This window comes from Nipponia nippon, unplaced genomic scaffold (assembly GCF_047370975.1).
Source record: "Nipponia nippon isolate SJK-2023a ecotype South Korea unplaced genomic scaffold, ASM4737097v1 scaffold_11, whole genome shotgun sequence".
In the NCBI taxonomy this organism is placed as follows: domain Eukaryota; kingdom Metazoa; phylum Chordata; class Aves; order Pelecaniformes; family Threskiornithidae; genus Nipponia; species Nipponia nippon.
Genome location: NW_028262302.1, coordinates 13,486,370 through 13,503,231, shown reverse-complemented (window position 1 = coordinate 13,503,231; position 16,862 = coordinate 13,486,370). Strand labels below are relative to the sequence as shown.

Here is a 16,862-nt window from a genome sequence, read left to right as displayed (position 1 = left end):
CTCTCCACTGCAGCTGTTTTCCCCACCACAAGGTATTTTTAAATCCAAGTTGCTACAAGAGTCACTTCCTGCTGCAGCTATGAAGTTAGTAAAACAGGAACAGCAAGGCAGTAATATTTCATTTAATGACAAGCTTTCTTTGTAAAAGCCAGATCACCTCTTAGTATAGAATATTATTTAATATCCATTATTCATTGTAAAATGACAGATGAGAGAGGTAGACCAAATCATCATGATGATATCCCCTTCTCGCTTCACAGAGATGTTGTAAGGGTAACAATGAAAGATTGTGCATGGCCAAGGCAGCAGAGATGAAGAGTCATCTTTTTCTGATCTTTTATACCTTGTGAGAGCCTAGGGAATAACGAAACAACATGGGAGCAACTCTTGATACAGAAATCATTAGGGGCAGTCACTGCTGCGCTGCTTGCAGCAGTTTTTCGATCATAAGCGAATGGGTGTTGTAGAAGGGCAGCCCGTCCACTTCCATTTCCAGACTGGCAGTTTTTCCACTGCGGACCCCATGCCGCACAAGTGCTTTCAAAAGTTTTTCTTCCTTAAAAAAACCCAAAGAAATAGAATATAATTAAAATCTGGAGTCAGACAAGAGCATTCATGAAGATCTTTATTTTAATTCTAGCAGAGACTGACCACATCCTCCATATTTATTTTGACAGCAATTTGCTAACACCTTTTTTTCTTTGTCCCAAAGAATATGTGTAGCACCTGGAACTTAGGGAGTGTCAAAAGGCTTATATTCTTGACTGCTATTTAATTACTGAATGATATTCTTGCTCTCCACACTCCCTCAAACAGCACATTAGTGTCGATTCAGAAACATGAATCCTTTTTTTGCCTGGTTTCAAGTTCCTATATTGCACAAAACAGAAAGAGAGGAACCTCCACCCAAAGTATCTCAAAAAACTACCTGTCATCTCCTTAGCGTAGCAGCTGGCTGCAGATGCATTTTTAAAGAAAAAGAACAGAAGGGAAAGAGGATCCATCAGGAAAAAAGGTTACAGAGAGTACCTGAATGGCTGTACTGTCACTTTCCTTTCCTGCATCTTCTGTGATCTCTGCGTGCCGTTTGCTCTCTGACCTCTTTTTTCTATTGATTTTATGAGAATTCTGGTTGCTTAGGAAAGGAATGGGGAAGAAAGAAAACCCTGAAATTGTGCTTCCTTGGGATTCTCTGAAATAGAATCATAGAATTGTTAAGGTTGGAAAAGACCTTTAAGATCATCAAGTCCAACCATTAACTTAGCACTGCCAAGTCCACCACTAAACCATGTCCCTAAGCACCACATCTACCGTCTTTTAAATACCTCCAGGAATCAACCACTTCCCTGGGCAGCCTGTTCCAATGCCTCACTACCCTTTCAATGAAGAAGTTTTTCATAATATCCAACCTAAGTCTCTCCTGGTGCAGCTTGAGCCCATCTCCTCTTGTCCTATCACTTGTTACTTGGGAGAAGAGACCAACCCCCACCTCGCTACAGCCTCCTTTCAGGTAGTTGTAGAGAGCAATGAGGTCTCCCCTCAGCCTCCTCTTCTCCAGACTAAACAGCCCCAGCTCTCTCAGCTGCTCCTCATCAGACTTGTGCTCTAGACCCTTCACCGGCTTCGTTGCCCTTCTCTGGACACGCTCCAGCACCTCCATGTCCTTCTTGTAGTGAGGGGCCCAAAACTGAACACAGTACTCAAGGTGCGGCCTCGCGAGTACAGGGGGACAATCACCTCCCTGGTCCTGCTGGCCACACTATTCCTGATGCAAGCCAGGATGCCATTGGCCCTCTTGGCCACCTGAGCACACTGCTGGCTCATGTTCAGGAGGCTGTCGACCAGCACCCCCAGGTACTTTCCCGCCGGGCCACTCTCCAGCCAGTCTCCCCCAGCCTGTAGCATTGCATGGGGTTGTTGTGACCCAAGTGCAGGACCCAGCACTGAGCCTTGTTGAACCTCATACAGTTGGCCCCAGCCCAACGATCCAGCCTGTCCAGATTAGTGTACACAAAATAGCGTATACTTTGTTTAGAACGGCAACTCAATTTCATGTTTATAACAGTTATTTTCTTGCTTAACAGTAATGTAAGCAAATAACAAAGAATGTTCCAAGCTGAGCTGTTAAAGTACACAGAGGGAAGAAAATCCTTGGTTGCGAGCTATGGGCCAGTTAGCATTGCGAGGTAAAAAGATGGGATAAAATCATCTCTGAAAAAACAATAGTTCTATGAACAGTGAAATTAGAAGACCTGGTTTCAAATGGGCGAATGTCTAGCATAAACTGCTTTGCTTTTCATTTGCCGTGAAATGTACACAGTAAAACTCTTTCTACTGTCTTAGCATTTACTATAAAGAGAATTTATTTCCCTAATTCTGTTAACAAAAATCTAAGAAAAATAAAAAGCCTAGTCACATCTTAGCTTCCCTCTGCCCCAGTCCTGTGGTAAGACCCTGAAATAGTCACATACCTATCTTTTCTTCCCTTCCTTTGCTAGGAATGCCTTTTCTGGTCTTCGGTCTACTGTTCTGTTTTGATTTGTGTGAGACCCTGCTTTGACAGAAATCACTGAGACAGCCCTAGCAGTGTCCTTGACAAATAGTCCTATAGGTTTAAATTCTTGTTTGATACTCCCATACAATAACCTCTGGCAAAATCCTTTATAATTTTTTCATCATTAATTTGTGTCCAGGAGATAAAGTCAAAATGTCTAAATAGTCTAATGTTCTCTTATTAAATGTTAGATTTTTTTTCTAGGAAGACTTCTAAACCATAAAGACTACAATAGCTTTAGATCTGTATTTAGACACAATATGGTTGTATTTTACATAACACAGTATATGGCCAAAATATAAACATTTCCGAAAGAATTAAAGCATACCTTGCACGGTCAATTAGCAGAGAATTTATAAATTGTATGCAATTTATAAAGATTTGTCTTTTGTTTCCTGGTACTGCATCCTAGTTCTTAGCTAAAACAAAGTTAAATGAGGCGCCAGTTTTCTATTAAAGAAAAAATATGCACACTCACATGGTGTCAGTCGTGACATCATGTAACAATACAGCACCGATACAGCTATTCAAGGAAATTATCTGGATACATTGGTAGCATAGAAAGCGCTACTTTGTAATTTATAAAATTATAAATATAACTCAGCTTATATCATATGAATGATCATATATATGAATGCAAATATAAGCACCCGATCTTTCTGCATGAGAGAGGTTTTTCTTAGCACTGAGTATCTATAGGCAAAGTGGCAAAGTAGATCTCTGGTGTCACAGAAGAGACCCCTGAATTGGATACGCAAAATGTCATCTCTGATTTGGATTGTTTCTCCTACATATTTACATGTTAGAGCTCTCTGATCTGCTTACATGGGGGAAAAAAAGGTTTGCATGTTTAATACTATATAACTATCCCTGATAAACCCTGTTCTATCATCAAATGCTACTGTTTCCATTTGTAAGGAACACACACGAAGTACAGTACGCTTCCCTAGCTGGAAAGTGCTCTGATTTGCTCACAGTTCTCTCTTTACTAAATAATTATGTTGGGAGTGGGGTAACCAGAAAAATAATCAAATTAATAGAAAAAGAACTTGTTAATTTGCACTTTTTTCAGGAAAAAACCCCCTCTTTTATGAATGACAAAGCTAATAAAGAATACTAAACCAAATGTCACATCTTTATATATTACTCATTTATAAAGTAATTCATATTCTTATGGGCCATAATTTCAAAACAAATACTATACAGTTCATTTCTTACCATTAATAAAGAGTTCAGTAAAAAAACAACTGCCTGATACATATGTTCAGCATTAGCTACGCTTGGCGATGGATGAATTAATATATTTTCCCTACAGTCACTGTGGTAAAAAGCACCACAAGCATCTGAAAACTCAAACCAATATTGTAGTAACCAACATAATTATGATTCAACTCCACAACTGAAAGGTAAGTAAAGATTGTTTAGATCAAATTGGTTCTTGCTCATCAAGTTCTCAACAAGGAACAAGTGCTTTGCAGTATCTCGTATTAAAATATATGTAAAGACTAGTCCATGCACTTAGAGCGCTCTTGGCGTTCTGTTCAGTGGGAATGGAGGGCTCCACGGGTCTGTGGTCTGTTGCAGTGCAATCCTGACGCTGCCTGAACACCAGGCCGCAGAGAAATAACCTTTGTGTTTCAGGGGAAGTCTTCATTTAGTAATTATGATCTATAGTTTTCATGGAAGGAATGCCAGTTTTGGAAGAAAAATAAAACACATGATAAGAGAGCTGTTTGGTGCTTAGGCACTCCTTCAAATGACCTTTTTCCAAGTACAAACAGACAAATATAAACACCAAGGTGGGTGTGTGTGGTGGTGCTCTTTATCTTACTAGGGTAATTATTATAGCATTAAAGGAAGCTGGATTGGGCAGAAAGTGGCCATATACACATAAATGGTCTGAATTTTTTTTTTTATACTAATGGAGTATGCGAACACTAATGTGTTCAATCTTCTGCACTGTTTACTGTTGTGTGATTCATAATTAAAGATAGCATATTCTCTTGTCAGACATTTTGTAATTTTGTCTCCCCCACAAAACTGTTTCCATTAATTTTCTCTCAATAGATTTTAGTAGAGCACTTTCAATAGCCCATTATTGGACCACTATGAATATTCCCAGCTGCATAGCTTAGTAAAACAAAAACAAGAAGGATTTCCTGTACGCAGTATCACGTTTAGTTACAGTATCTCATTACCAGGAATTTTGATCACAGTAGTTTTTAGGATATGTTAATTTAAAGGGCAAAACCAGTAGATGTAACTGGAAAAAACCATGGAAAAGTGAAAAGTAATTAATCTATTTTTGGAAAAGATTGCACTGAAAGGTGCCATATGCTTTGTTGAGTCAAAGGGTAAGTGGCTATATGGCTATGCTAAACGTTGGGATCAGTTTCAGTTTTATGACCTTTAGGTGAAAAATCAAAATAGCAAGAACTAAAAAAAAAAGCAAGACCTACTCTAAAATACTTAAGAGGTGCTTTGTCGGAATTTCACAGGGAACGTACTGTCATTTCAGGAGAAATATTCCACTGTTGTGGGCAACATCAATGGTAGACGGATTACATTTTCCTTAGCATCCTCGGAGGTCACAAACTTACTTTTTTTCTCCAAGCCTCTATAGACGTACTCTGCCAATAAAACCAAAGTTTCAAGTTCCTAAGTTATTACAAATATGGTGGAACAAAGCTTACTTGATCATTGGGTGTATATATATTTTTTTTTTTTTTTTTAAACACCGCCAAGTCAAACACAGAGCCACGTGCTTAGCAGGATGAGCACAGATCACAGTAATTTCTCACCCCTCTCAGTTATTTTACTTTTTCTCCGTCTGAAACCTTTGCATTCCCAGAATATCACACTGTTCAGAGCTGCATTAGTCAAAACATTTAAAAATACTCATCGGCAAGTCTTTCTCCAACTTAAATTTAGAAACAGTCAAAACTAATTATAGAAAGGCTCTAACATAACTAGAAAAGGTGGGAAGATCAGAAGTAAGGTGGGAAGATCAGAAGTATGGAGTGGTTTCTGCACAGAACTGCGACTTTTGATTTTGGAAGAGAGACATCTAACGGAAGATACAGCAGAGATTTAGAAAATCATGAACGATGCTAAGGAAGTGAACAGGGAATTTTAATCGTTGTATCGCAATACATGGATTTCTTGCACTGCCCATAAAATTGTAGCCTGTCTTGTGCTTGAAGTCGCAGCACATGAATACGTTCATTTTTGGGGCTTTTTACGTTCAATCTGTCCTGAATCCTTTGTGGAATATTCTAAGTACAGTATGGCTGCTCGTTCACCAGGGATTCCCAAAAGTCACCAAAAGACCATGTGAAAGTCAGCTATTGAACTGGAGTAGGCAGGATTTAGCGGCTGGTAGCCGATTCCCTCCACAGGTCACACGCAAGTCACAACTCCTCGGCCCTACAGAAATTACCTTGGTAACTGACGGAAGTGCCGATAGCCAGACCATCTTCTTCGATAACTGTGGAAACCCAACAGCTTTCCTCAGATAGCGGTCATGTACTTCACAAGTGCTGAGAATATACAGAGCGCAAGCAATGGCATAGCCTCCCCAGTTAGAGACCCCTGCAAAAGAACGTCACCGTGAAACCAAATTGTAAAAAACCCAACAACAGTTATTGCAAAGACACCTAACCTGCATAAGTCATTGGACACGTACAACTGAGCCTCATGTAGCGATGGTGAAGTGGAAAGTGGATATGAATTAAATATTGACATGAATTTGGAACATTTATTTCAGAAATACACAATTGCTTAACATATTAAAATGTTTTTCAGTAGTATTTCAGATTGAATTTCTGCAAGCTTCCATCTAGCTTAGTTTGTGGTCTGGCTTTCCAACAAAGCAAAAACTCACAGGCCATGGTCCGTAACACAATTCCACTTGGCTTAATGTGAAGCCCATGAACTGTGAGGAGCTGTGTTCCAGCCCCGTGTCTTTTGCTTTTAACCACACAGAGGTAGATGGTTTTGATAAAGTATCCTAAACCAGGCAAATTTTCACCAGTGTCAGATTTTATAACAGAATGCTGTACCATTGCAGAGAATCCCTTTTCGGTCACAAATGATGACTGATTAAAGAGTTCAGCTATTTTATAAGATATGAAGCCATGGTGAAATTAATTGTCTGTGTCTTGATGACGTGTCCTTGGTGTAAGTATCATATACAAAATATATTCTAACGTAGTTAATATCCATAAATTTTCTGTGTGCTGTTATCAAATCAGTCCACACAAGTCTTGTTTGGCAGCTTCTTTGTCAAGACTGTATTGGAGATGGTTAGATTTGAAACTTGCTGTCAGAAGCTAGCTCAGCTACCTGATACCTTTTCCAGAGATGCAGAAAAGAAAAATTTTCAAGAAGCGTGGAAGTTGTTTTAGTGCATGTAGTTTTTCCACACTTAAACATGTCCAAACCCCCGCCTCGCCTCCCTTTGCAGGGGCTGGGTGTGACAGTTGCTTGCAAAGTAAAAATCATCAGAACTGCCAAAAAAGCCACTGCAGATACTATATACAGACAGCCATAAAAAGTAGATGTAATTATCGCCACACTCTCGTTTCTCCCCCAAAATTGCTGGTTTAGTATCAAGAGTGTTAGATACCTAGGTTAGAAACCTAGAAACCTGAGCCTAAGTACAATATGGCCCATTCAGTTCGTAAATTGGTCCTTGCTGAACACGTCTCTTTCACTGCGAATTTTATTTCATCCTGGTTAAGAAATTAGGGTAGAAGAGAATTTTAACTACAGCATTCAACTTTTGTCGTACATGAAGAACGCACATCTGTCCTCGAGTGGCTGCTGAAAGGACTCCATCATCTCTTCACGTAAGAGCAATATGACTGATGACCCCGACACGGTCACACCCACAGAAGCTCATCGATTATACTGAAAATTCATATGGGCATAGACATCTTAATTCCCACACAGATTGCTTCTGCAGTCTTCCTTGTTATTTTATTTAAGGTGTGATTTTTCAAGAATATTCAGGATTTGCCCAATTATTTCCAATTAAATGCACTTTCTTCATGGAACATCCACAATTTTCAGTCATTCCTGCTGGAACCATAGTTGCTTAACTATTCAGAAAATGGCCGTAATACAGCGACAGGTTTGTTTGCTAATGATGACGTGGTCATACAAAGAAGGGGCCAATACCAATTAGTTGGAAAGATGGACTTTTCTTGTCCATTCTATTCTCAAACACCAACAACTCTCCCACCCCCCAAAAAAACCCTTACCAGCTACAACAGTAAAATCAGCTTCAACATCACAAGCTATAACATCTCCATTTTTTATGTGCTTCTTTACAGCATCTTTTACTTTGCCCATTCCTAATTCATTTCCTCCGTCTCCAACACCTTTATTAAAAGAGAAGAAGACCAAGTGAGTATGAACCCGGCATATAACTAACAATCCATTCAGAAAGCATCCAGTGTCTTCCCCAGAGTCTCTGTGACAGTTCATAGCTCCATACGAGACGATTTATCCTTTTTCACCAAAAGTGTCTAAAAACAGAGGACTGTGAATGAAATAGCTGAAAGCATCACCTATCACATGCTAACCTGTAAGTGTACATATGCAATATATGCTGTACTGGTGCAGGCAAAAGAAATCAAAATTATCACGTGCTCATGAACTGCAGACAGAATTAAGATAGATAGTAAACTTTGCTTATGGAAGGCCTTAAATGAGTGTTCTATATAATGCATTAGCACATAAGTACATTAGCACAAATAGAGAAAGAAGATAGAAAACAAATCCAAAATAAACCTGAGAAATTAGCCTACGATTCTAAAATAAAGGAAGCATAGAAAACTTTGGTTTGTTAAAAGCTTTAATTAAAAAAAGAGATTAAAAGCAGCAATTATTGCAGAAAGATAAGCAAAAACATACGGAAGGACTTTGGCAGAAGTAGGACTTACTGCAATGGCAACCTGTTTTATACAGATCACTATCATTGTGCCACAGTGTACAAAGAGCCCAGCCCTGTGTACTATTACTCTTTTCATTTTTTCTAGTAATTTATGAAAAAAATAGCTAGTCTCCTTTTTTTTTTTTTTAAGTGTTCATAAATTCAGGGTGTGGGGCCTTGATTTTTGTTGGGCAAGTAGAAACACTATGTATTTGTCTCAGTGATTTCGGTAAAATCAATAGGAGCTATGTCATTTCAGGAAAATTCTAGGCAACCCTATGTCTGGGACATAAAATTGCTAGATGTCATTCAGCCATCTGGAGATGAGGATAACACATAAACTAGCAGCTTACAAGAAAGCTGGATAGTACCTTCGATCTCTTACCAATGCATTAAAAAACACACAAAAAAAATCCCTCTATATAAATGGAAATTAACCTAAATGGCATCTTCTCACTTTTGAAGATTTTATCGAAAAATCCTAGTTAATGTCTGTGAAACAGAGCAGTGAAGCGCTCCAAGTCCTCAGTGCAATGTATCATATTTGAATTTGAAATGTGACTGTGCTCTAATGCATAGCATGTGTTACAGCAGGGAAATTACAGTATTTATAATTTACACTTCAAGCCCTGAAAATTGATAAATTTAACACTTTTAGTAACTGCATAAATATCTCACATAAGTCGGTAGCAAATTTCTTCTTTAAGTGAAATTGAAAGTTATTTCTCAGCAGCAATTTTTTATTTAAATCCTTAAGCCTCAATAGTCAAGGGGAGTGTAACTGGGTGACACATAAATTACATAAAAGGATTTGCCATGAAACAGCTAATCTTTTTTCTTAGCTGCTTTAATAATCTGTTCACATTTATTTTGGTGTTGGGATTTAACTGTGCTTTCTCAAATCTGTTTGTTGGTAGTGCTTTTCAAATAGGTAATGACATAATCATGGTGCCTCTACCAACACATATAAATCTGGTAGTTACTACTGTTTGGTAAGAATCCACACAATGTTTTGATTTTTCTTATATTCAAAATCCAAAATTTTGCTCTTAATATTCTTTAAAAAGGCTAACTGAATTCTTGTCCTTTGAAGCTCATCAACAGTTTCTTTAACTGAAAGATACTAATCCGTCGCTCGGGGGTTTTTTGTATCAGCCTTGCTTTGCTTTTGCTCGCCTCTGTGGAAGGCCTGGCACCAGGATGGTTACGCAGTTAGTAGATCTACTGCTGTGGATGGATCCCATTAGCATTGCACTGGGAGGAAAAAAACACCACACCGAAAATTTTCCTGTACCATCTGTTTTCTTCTTCCTCTCCACGTCAGCAGAGGACTGCATTTTACTGTTGATTTCCAGAGCGAGATTCGCTTGACAAAATGCAGCCATCTACATGTGAGCTACTCAGCTAGACTTCTTTTAAAGTCAGTGGGGAGAAACAGACCCTTCAAACATTCAGTTCATCTCGCCCCAAGGCGGACATCTCAAACAGAGATGTCTGAAAATAGAGAGGATGAATCCTCTTCTCCTAAAGGCCTGAGTGCTTTCCAGGCAGAGGAAAAATAGTTCTGTTGGATCTCCCATGCAAGTTTTCACTGACTACATTGTTTTCTGAAACTACATTCATGAAAAATGCAGGAAACGTCAGTCGTCTTCATTTGTTTGAAGGGGAAACAAGTGTGACTGCATTTTTTCATGCAGTACTTTGGAAGTCTTTTCATTAGCTCCTATATAAATAGCATATAGCTATGTCAATCGTATGATAGCTGAAAAAAATAGCATGTGGTTTCGGTAACATCTCTTAATCTTGTATTTCAATCTTTTGTGGAAAATAAGTCCTTCCAACCTCAGTCTTTCACGTCTTCTTATTTTGTATATTCCTGAAGGTTGCTGCTTACTCCGTGACTTTTTATGATATCGGTACCCAAACAATTGTAGGCATTGTTCATGACTTGTCTGTGGACAGACTCCTAGATCAGGTTTTTTTTTTAAGCACAGATCTTGTTCTAAATGCAAAACTTGACAGCAAGTAATCAGCATGTAACAAATGTTCTAATATTTCCCCTCTCCACCTACTAACACAGTACTTCTTGCCACTGAGCACACTATATAAAGACTTCTGTAAGGCTGAAAACGTGACCTTTCTATCCTTTTCTAGTCTACGAAGTCACCCGAGTACTCCGCCCTAATGGGTGCTGTACAATATTTGCATTTTATTTTGGAACTAGACGCATGCCTCCAAATTCCTACTGACTATGAAGAAAGTCAAAGACAGCCCCACCAGAAAAATTTATCATCATCAGTAGCAATCCATTATCATCAGTAATGAGAGACAAGATGCAAAGGCCACAGCCCAGATTCTTGCCTTGTTAAGCCAGGCTTTGCAGAAATACACTGAAAAAGCCAACAGCCATCCCAAGAAATTGTAATTAAATTAAAGAACAGACACAAAAAGTTAGCGTGATAAGCAAAATAAGAAATGTTAACTAGGTAACAGACAACGTAAGAAAAAATGACATTGTTTTTCTATAGATACTCAATTAGTTAGTTCTCCAGCGTAGAACACCCAGGTACTCAAATTCCATGGGAGATCAGAGCAGATACCTTCCTTCTTTTTTTGAAGCCTGTGACTTGTTAAATCATTTTCTATGCAGACTTCTCTTTAGAGAAAATTCACGGCAATGGGGCCAAGTGAAGCTGGATAACTGCTTCTTTTCTTATTCACAAGCTCATGGTATTTTTAATTAATGACATTTCATAGTGTATTTGAATATTCAGAGAATGTTTAAAACAAACTAAATTCTGCTGAACAGATTCAAATTCCCACTGTGCAGAACACTCCAAACTCCGCCAAATCAACAATATACTTTGAGCTGCTCTGCGAGATATTTAAGAGATTAGGGTATTTTTATTAAAGGAATCAGGATGTGATGTTACATAAGCAGCTGGGGAGACCGAGTCCTTGTACCAACAGTCTAAAATCAGGGACAAAATAACTGAAATTAACTGCAGCAGATAAAGCTCTGAGGCATTTTGCTAAACATCTTTATGAAAGAGAGCTTTTTCTATCCTTATTCAGTCAATCTTCGGCTTCTCTGCTTAGATTGCCAACAGAGTGCCATCTAGAGTGCTTCTTTTTGAGTGGTGAAAGTTACTCCTTAGGAATAGGACAAAAATTTGAATTAAATCTAAGTGAAATGTATTACAAGTTTTAAGATAGTATAAAAAATACCAGTGAACTCTTCTGCTATACAGCTTTTAAATGATTCCAATACAGTGAAATCTGACTACGCATCATCTCTGCAGGGGCTCTCTAAATTCTGTGGAAACATTTGAAAAACATCACTAGTGAGAAGTCAAAGTTCCAGTGCTTTTGGTAATACTTAGGAGTCCACAGCAGTACAAGAAGAAAAAAAGCCAGATCAGCAGACATGTTCTGATGTGACTGAAATCACCCTGGCATGGACACTTATTTCTAATTTTGGGACACTTCTAATTTTGTTTCTAATATTTATATAGATTATAAATCTCCTAACTCCATTTTGGGCCACACAGTGTAGCACAAAGCATTTGATTCTACCAGGACTTTGTACAACACTTCATATATATCTGGCAATCCTTGATCTACGGCATATTCTTTCAAAACCACATACAAGTCAGTTTTCAGGACAAAAAGGATTATCGACAAAAGAGAGGAGCACCGTGTTGACAACAGCACTCTCATTAGACGTATTAGCCAACACTAATGTAGTTTTGGCAGGAAGGGCAATGTAATCCTTTAAAGATTATTACTGTATATGTATATTTTGTTAGAGAAGGCACTATTATAATAGATGCAAATATGCAATCCCTGCTCAAGAGAATGTACTGCTGAAAGGCAATATAAACTAAGATTCTATCCAGTTTTAACATTCTATCCTCTTTTAACACAGGTGTAACCATCATAAAAATAACTATAATATTTTAATATGTAATATTTCCATTCAGTAGTCATTTGCTTTCTATGCAGCCTTTCACACGTAAATACGAATAAAGTCAGTGTCAAAAACTACGCTTAGAGAAGCGTATGTATGCACACTGATGTATAGATAGTACACATACCTGGGCTTGCTTTTTTGTCCTTAAATAACTTTGAAATCAGCTCCTTCATTTTTTTTGGTTGTGAGAACCCTTCAATAGAAACCTCTAATTTTCCTCCAGCAACGGTCTTGAAATTCAAGCACGACAAACAGCTGTAGCCTGCAGCCGTTATTCAGCACCTGCCTCCCGCTGCCCTTCACTTGCAGTAAGAGTTCTCAGTTTCTGCTTCTCTGGCTTCTGAGAATATAACGCAAACTCACACATACCTGTTGTTGCGATTCCTGGAACGGTTTGTGCAGCTAAAAATAGTTCATCTATGGGATCCACTAGATGTTTAATGTTAACTTTCCTGGCATTGTAGTAATTGCCATCAGCAGCCATCCCAGCACGCTCTATTGCTATCAGGTGATCAAACCTGGGTAGAGATGAGTGAAAAAAGAGAGGAGAGGAGTCAAAGCTGTGATTCTCACGTAACAACCTCTTCTGTTGGCTGCTCCTCCTGTTGTGCTTGGTTCTGCTTTTTGACTATTTGGGATTCAAGGTAAAACTTGGATACTGTTTTGTTATTTCTGAATGTAGTTCTCTACAGTTTCTTTTCAAAGGTTAGTCTAGTTTCTTTACAGTTTGTGTGCAACTCCCTCAAATCACATTTGCCACCAAGAAATGGAGAAGTTCCTGAAGTCCTCCTAACCAGCAATCCTTTGGGTCAGCCACCTGGCCTTGCTCTGTTTCATGTTAAAATACATAATATCTTGTAAGATCTTAGTCTCTAGAACTGTTTTCAAAGAAAACAAAAAAGTGGCAAATTAATGATCATCTAAATCCTTGTTAGTGTAAATATAGTCTCTGCTTAAAGTACATTGCTTAGCAAATGAACATTTGTTTCTAGTTAGAGAGTCTTGGTTTGGGTCTTTAGATTTGGTGGATTTTTCTTTAAGTCTATGGTTATTTTGCTAGTTATGAAAGCAGACAGATGTACTGCAGGTGTCCAACGTTTTAAGCGGAATTTTAGTACTCAGTTCTGCCATTGTATCTTAGAATTAAGTTATTTTGCTTCTGCTTCTCCAATTTTACTGTCAAGAGGTTACTAATTCTGCTGAATTACTTTATGTTTTTGTGGGTGGATATCGATGGTGACTCCAGAGACCTTAAGCAGGTTAGTTGTCTAGTTTCAAGAAACACTTACTTTAGCTTTTTGGGACTGTGGGATCAATTGAAATAGAAACTGGCTGTAATTACATTATGCATAGCTATAAAACACGTTTCTAAAACAATACATAAAAAATGAAGACAGTATCACGCATACTATTACAGCATACAATTATAGCATACACTAACCTGTGGAAAGAAATAGGAATTGAATAAGTTGATGAAGCAAATACCAGGGTGGAAGATCTTTTTATTGAAGAGAACAAACTGAAGGCAACTACATTAAAATGCTTTACAAGGGAAGATCAATAAAAATGAGCAATGTATGCCTATTAAAGAAAATGTAAGTTGCCTGCTAAGTAATGAAATGTGTGTAGAGCTACTTAGCAAATTCTCCAGTGCGTTAATCCTAATCACGCACTTCCTATAAATCTGAATTTTTGCCCAACATTGTACGCTCAACAATCCATACGTGAACAGTTCAAATCAATATTGAGAAGTGCATGTACACATCTATAATTTTGGCTCTGGCTGCCTAAAGACAATAGGATGATCACTTTCACACTATTACAAACATGTGACATTTTATTTAATCAGATCAGATTCCCCAGTTGTCGGACTTGAGCCAAACCTCTAGAAAGAGAACACACTCCACAACTCTTTTCCTCGCTCTTTCACTGACTCTGACATTATACTTCCCTTTTCTGATTTTTCTCACTGATTTAAAAACTGGTAAAATAATAGTGTGTGTGTGTGTGTGTATATCTCTATACCTATGGAATAACAGCTGAAAAGCTTTTAGAAATTTTTCAGAGGAAAAGAGCTATTGATATATGAAGTATCATTTCTCTTTTTTGTACTCCAGAAATGTATAACTGCAGAATAACATGGAATTCTGTACTCTGTGTGCTCCAATACCAGTGTTTGGCTTCCAAGTTTGTTCTGTTCATTCCAAGTCTTAAGGATTTACTTGTAACCATTACGTCTTCTTAGTTCATGGTCATTATTTTTATTATAACTTTGCACAGTAGAGGTGTGACCCGTTCTCAAAAACTGAATGTACATACCTAGGTCTTCCAGGATTCCCATTCTCACACAAAAACATTAAAGCTGAATCAGCATTTTCCCTTTGATAACTCAATAGAGGGACTGGTCTCTTCAGGATTCCTACAGGAAAACGAAACACAACTCAGATAGTATGTACCTTTTCATTTCGATCTATGTTTGAGTAACTTTTTTAAAAAAAAAAAAAAAAGGCAGAACAGTTAGAATAGTAAGGACTCAATGTCTTTACACAGTTCCTGATAAGCTCTCTGTGTCTTTACTTCAAATTAAACTCTTTTGGATGTTGCGCTAGTAAATGGGACCTTGACATAGAAAACAGGTCTACAAGAATAAGAACAGACATTCAGAATTCATCACAAACAGCTAATCCAGAATCACTGCCCAGCTATGTAAGCATTAACCTGATGCCAGCTGGGTTTAACAAAATGTCATCGTAGCAACGTTGATCAGGGCTTAGAGGATGAACTCTGGTTCATTCTCTGGAAAAAAAAATCCTGTACTAAGCGACAGTGAGATTAACTGAAGCAAACCTTGGCTAAAATTGGCAAGATAAAACCTGAGAAAACGTGTGTCTTACCTAGTTGAACAGCGTCTTCAATAATCTTTTTATTCAGATTCATGGCTCTCTGATCTGTAACTATGGCAACCTCTTTCTCCAAGGCCTGCAATATAGCTGCAATAGCGAGGGCTCCCGGGGGCCCGTCGTTCTCTTCTGGAGGCTCGTAAGTGAAGTGGGTAGGAAATCCAGTTGTTATCAGCACCGACCGAGCGTGGGAGATGGACAGGCAAGCCTTCAGCAGCTCGTCCTGGCGGTGTAGATGAATTATACCCCGGTCTCCTATAAAGATGTTTTTAATGAGAGCAGTACACTTCAATATATTGTTCTCCTTTTGAAGTGTCTGTGTGGGTGAACCTGCATACTTTAATGACATAAAATGAGTTAAAAAAAACAACCAACAAAAAAAAAAAAACAACAGAGAAAGAAAACCTCTGGTCAAGGCAGGAATTGGGGTAATTTCCTCAGGAAACCTAGGAAGGTGTAGGCTATGAGTAATGAAGATAACGGGCTATGCTTCCAGGTTAAGAATTTCAGTTAACTAGATTTTGAAAATTATTATACCTAGCATTTTTAGGTATTGGTGTGAACAGCTTTTTCTTTTTCTGAGAGCTTATTGCATATTGTTTCCTTGCCTTTGGTCCTCTGCTTTCCTCTGATTTGTGGTGACAGTTGTGCTAGACCATGTTTAGCTACTGAAGCTAGATTGCAACTCAAGCATCCCAGACCTTACACAAGTTTTCACGCAGACTTCAGATGAGTAAGCTGGTCCTTTGTCTCTATTTAACTCTGTTCCCTTAAGGAACAGCAAATTCCCAAATAAATTCCACTTAATTAAATGATTAATCACAAAAGTGAGGTTTCAGAGACACTGTAAGTTACCAGGGGATGTTATAAACTCAATTAATATAGTGGTATCCAGGTGCCTGCTAAAAGCTTTTGTAACACTTCATGTAGTAGAGAACCGTTACCTGACCTTGGAGATATAGGTGAATATTAACAGATGTCTCTTCTCATGGGTCAGTCCCTAAAGAGTCAACAGCGCGTTATCTGTGTACGTCTTCCGTTGTTCAGACTTCCTATCCCCTCTCCCTTCCCTGGCACTGGGAAACACAAGTTCACAGCGCAGTCCTTTCCATTTGCTAGCACTCCTGAAAACCACAAATATCAGCATGATGTGCCGATATTCATGGGCTGATAGCATGAGGTAAGTCCTTGCTATTGTTTCCTAGCCTCCTCACATCTTCACCTTTCTCACCTTCCCCCTCCCCACCCCTCGCACTTCCCTCTTTTTTGTCCTCAGTTTCCCCTTTGCCATTTCTCCCTCTGTTCCTCCTACATAACATACAGGCAATATATATATATATAGTGGACACAGAAAAAAGTTCTGAACAAAACTAAAGTAACAGAAGCAGGGAATATTAGTCTCTGAGAAGTGGGGTCTATTAATTGAGATAAAGTACTGTACTCTCCTTTAGCAATAAAATGAGCTAACTCTTTAGTTAGGTCCTGAATTTCTGCAGA

General features: G+C 38.4%; 1 protein-coding gene across 9 annotated transcripts in view; it reads right to left on the bottom strand.

The window, feature by feature from the left end:
- Positions 1 to 106: 106 nt before the first annotated feature.
- The window catches only part of DGLUCY (D-glutamate cyclase), a 51,043-nt gene continuing 34,287 nt past the window's right edge, over positions 107 to 16,862 (bottom strand). For 7 of the 9 annotated variants that reach the window (XM_087747513.1, XM_087747510.1, XM_087747511.1 and 4 more), the window contains 6 exons: positions 15,360 to 15,620; positions 14,785 to 14,884; positions 12,835 to 12,983; positions 7,819 to 7,938; positions 5,994 to 6,145; positions 107 to 556 (listed from right to left, as the gene is read on the bottom strand). In XM_087747513.1, the coding sequence (XP_087603639.1) occupies positions 413 to 556; positions 5,994 to 6,145; positions 7,819 to 7,938; positions 12,835 to 12,983; positions 14,785 to 14,884; positions 15,360 to 15,620 (926 nt within the window). In that variant the 3' untranslated portion in view covers positions 107 to 412. Of the gene's footprint in view, positions 557 to 4,930; positions 5,185 to 5,993; positions 6,146 to 7,818; positions 7,939 to 12,834; positions 12,984 to 14,784; positions 14,885 to 15,359; positions 15,621 to 16,862 lie in introns of those variants that run through there. The other 2 variants (XM_087747516.1, XM_087747517.1) reach the window with 2 other exon arrangements.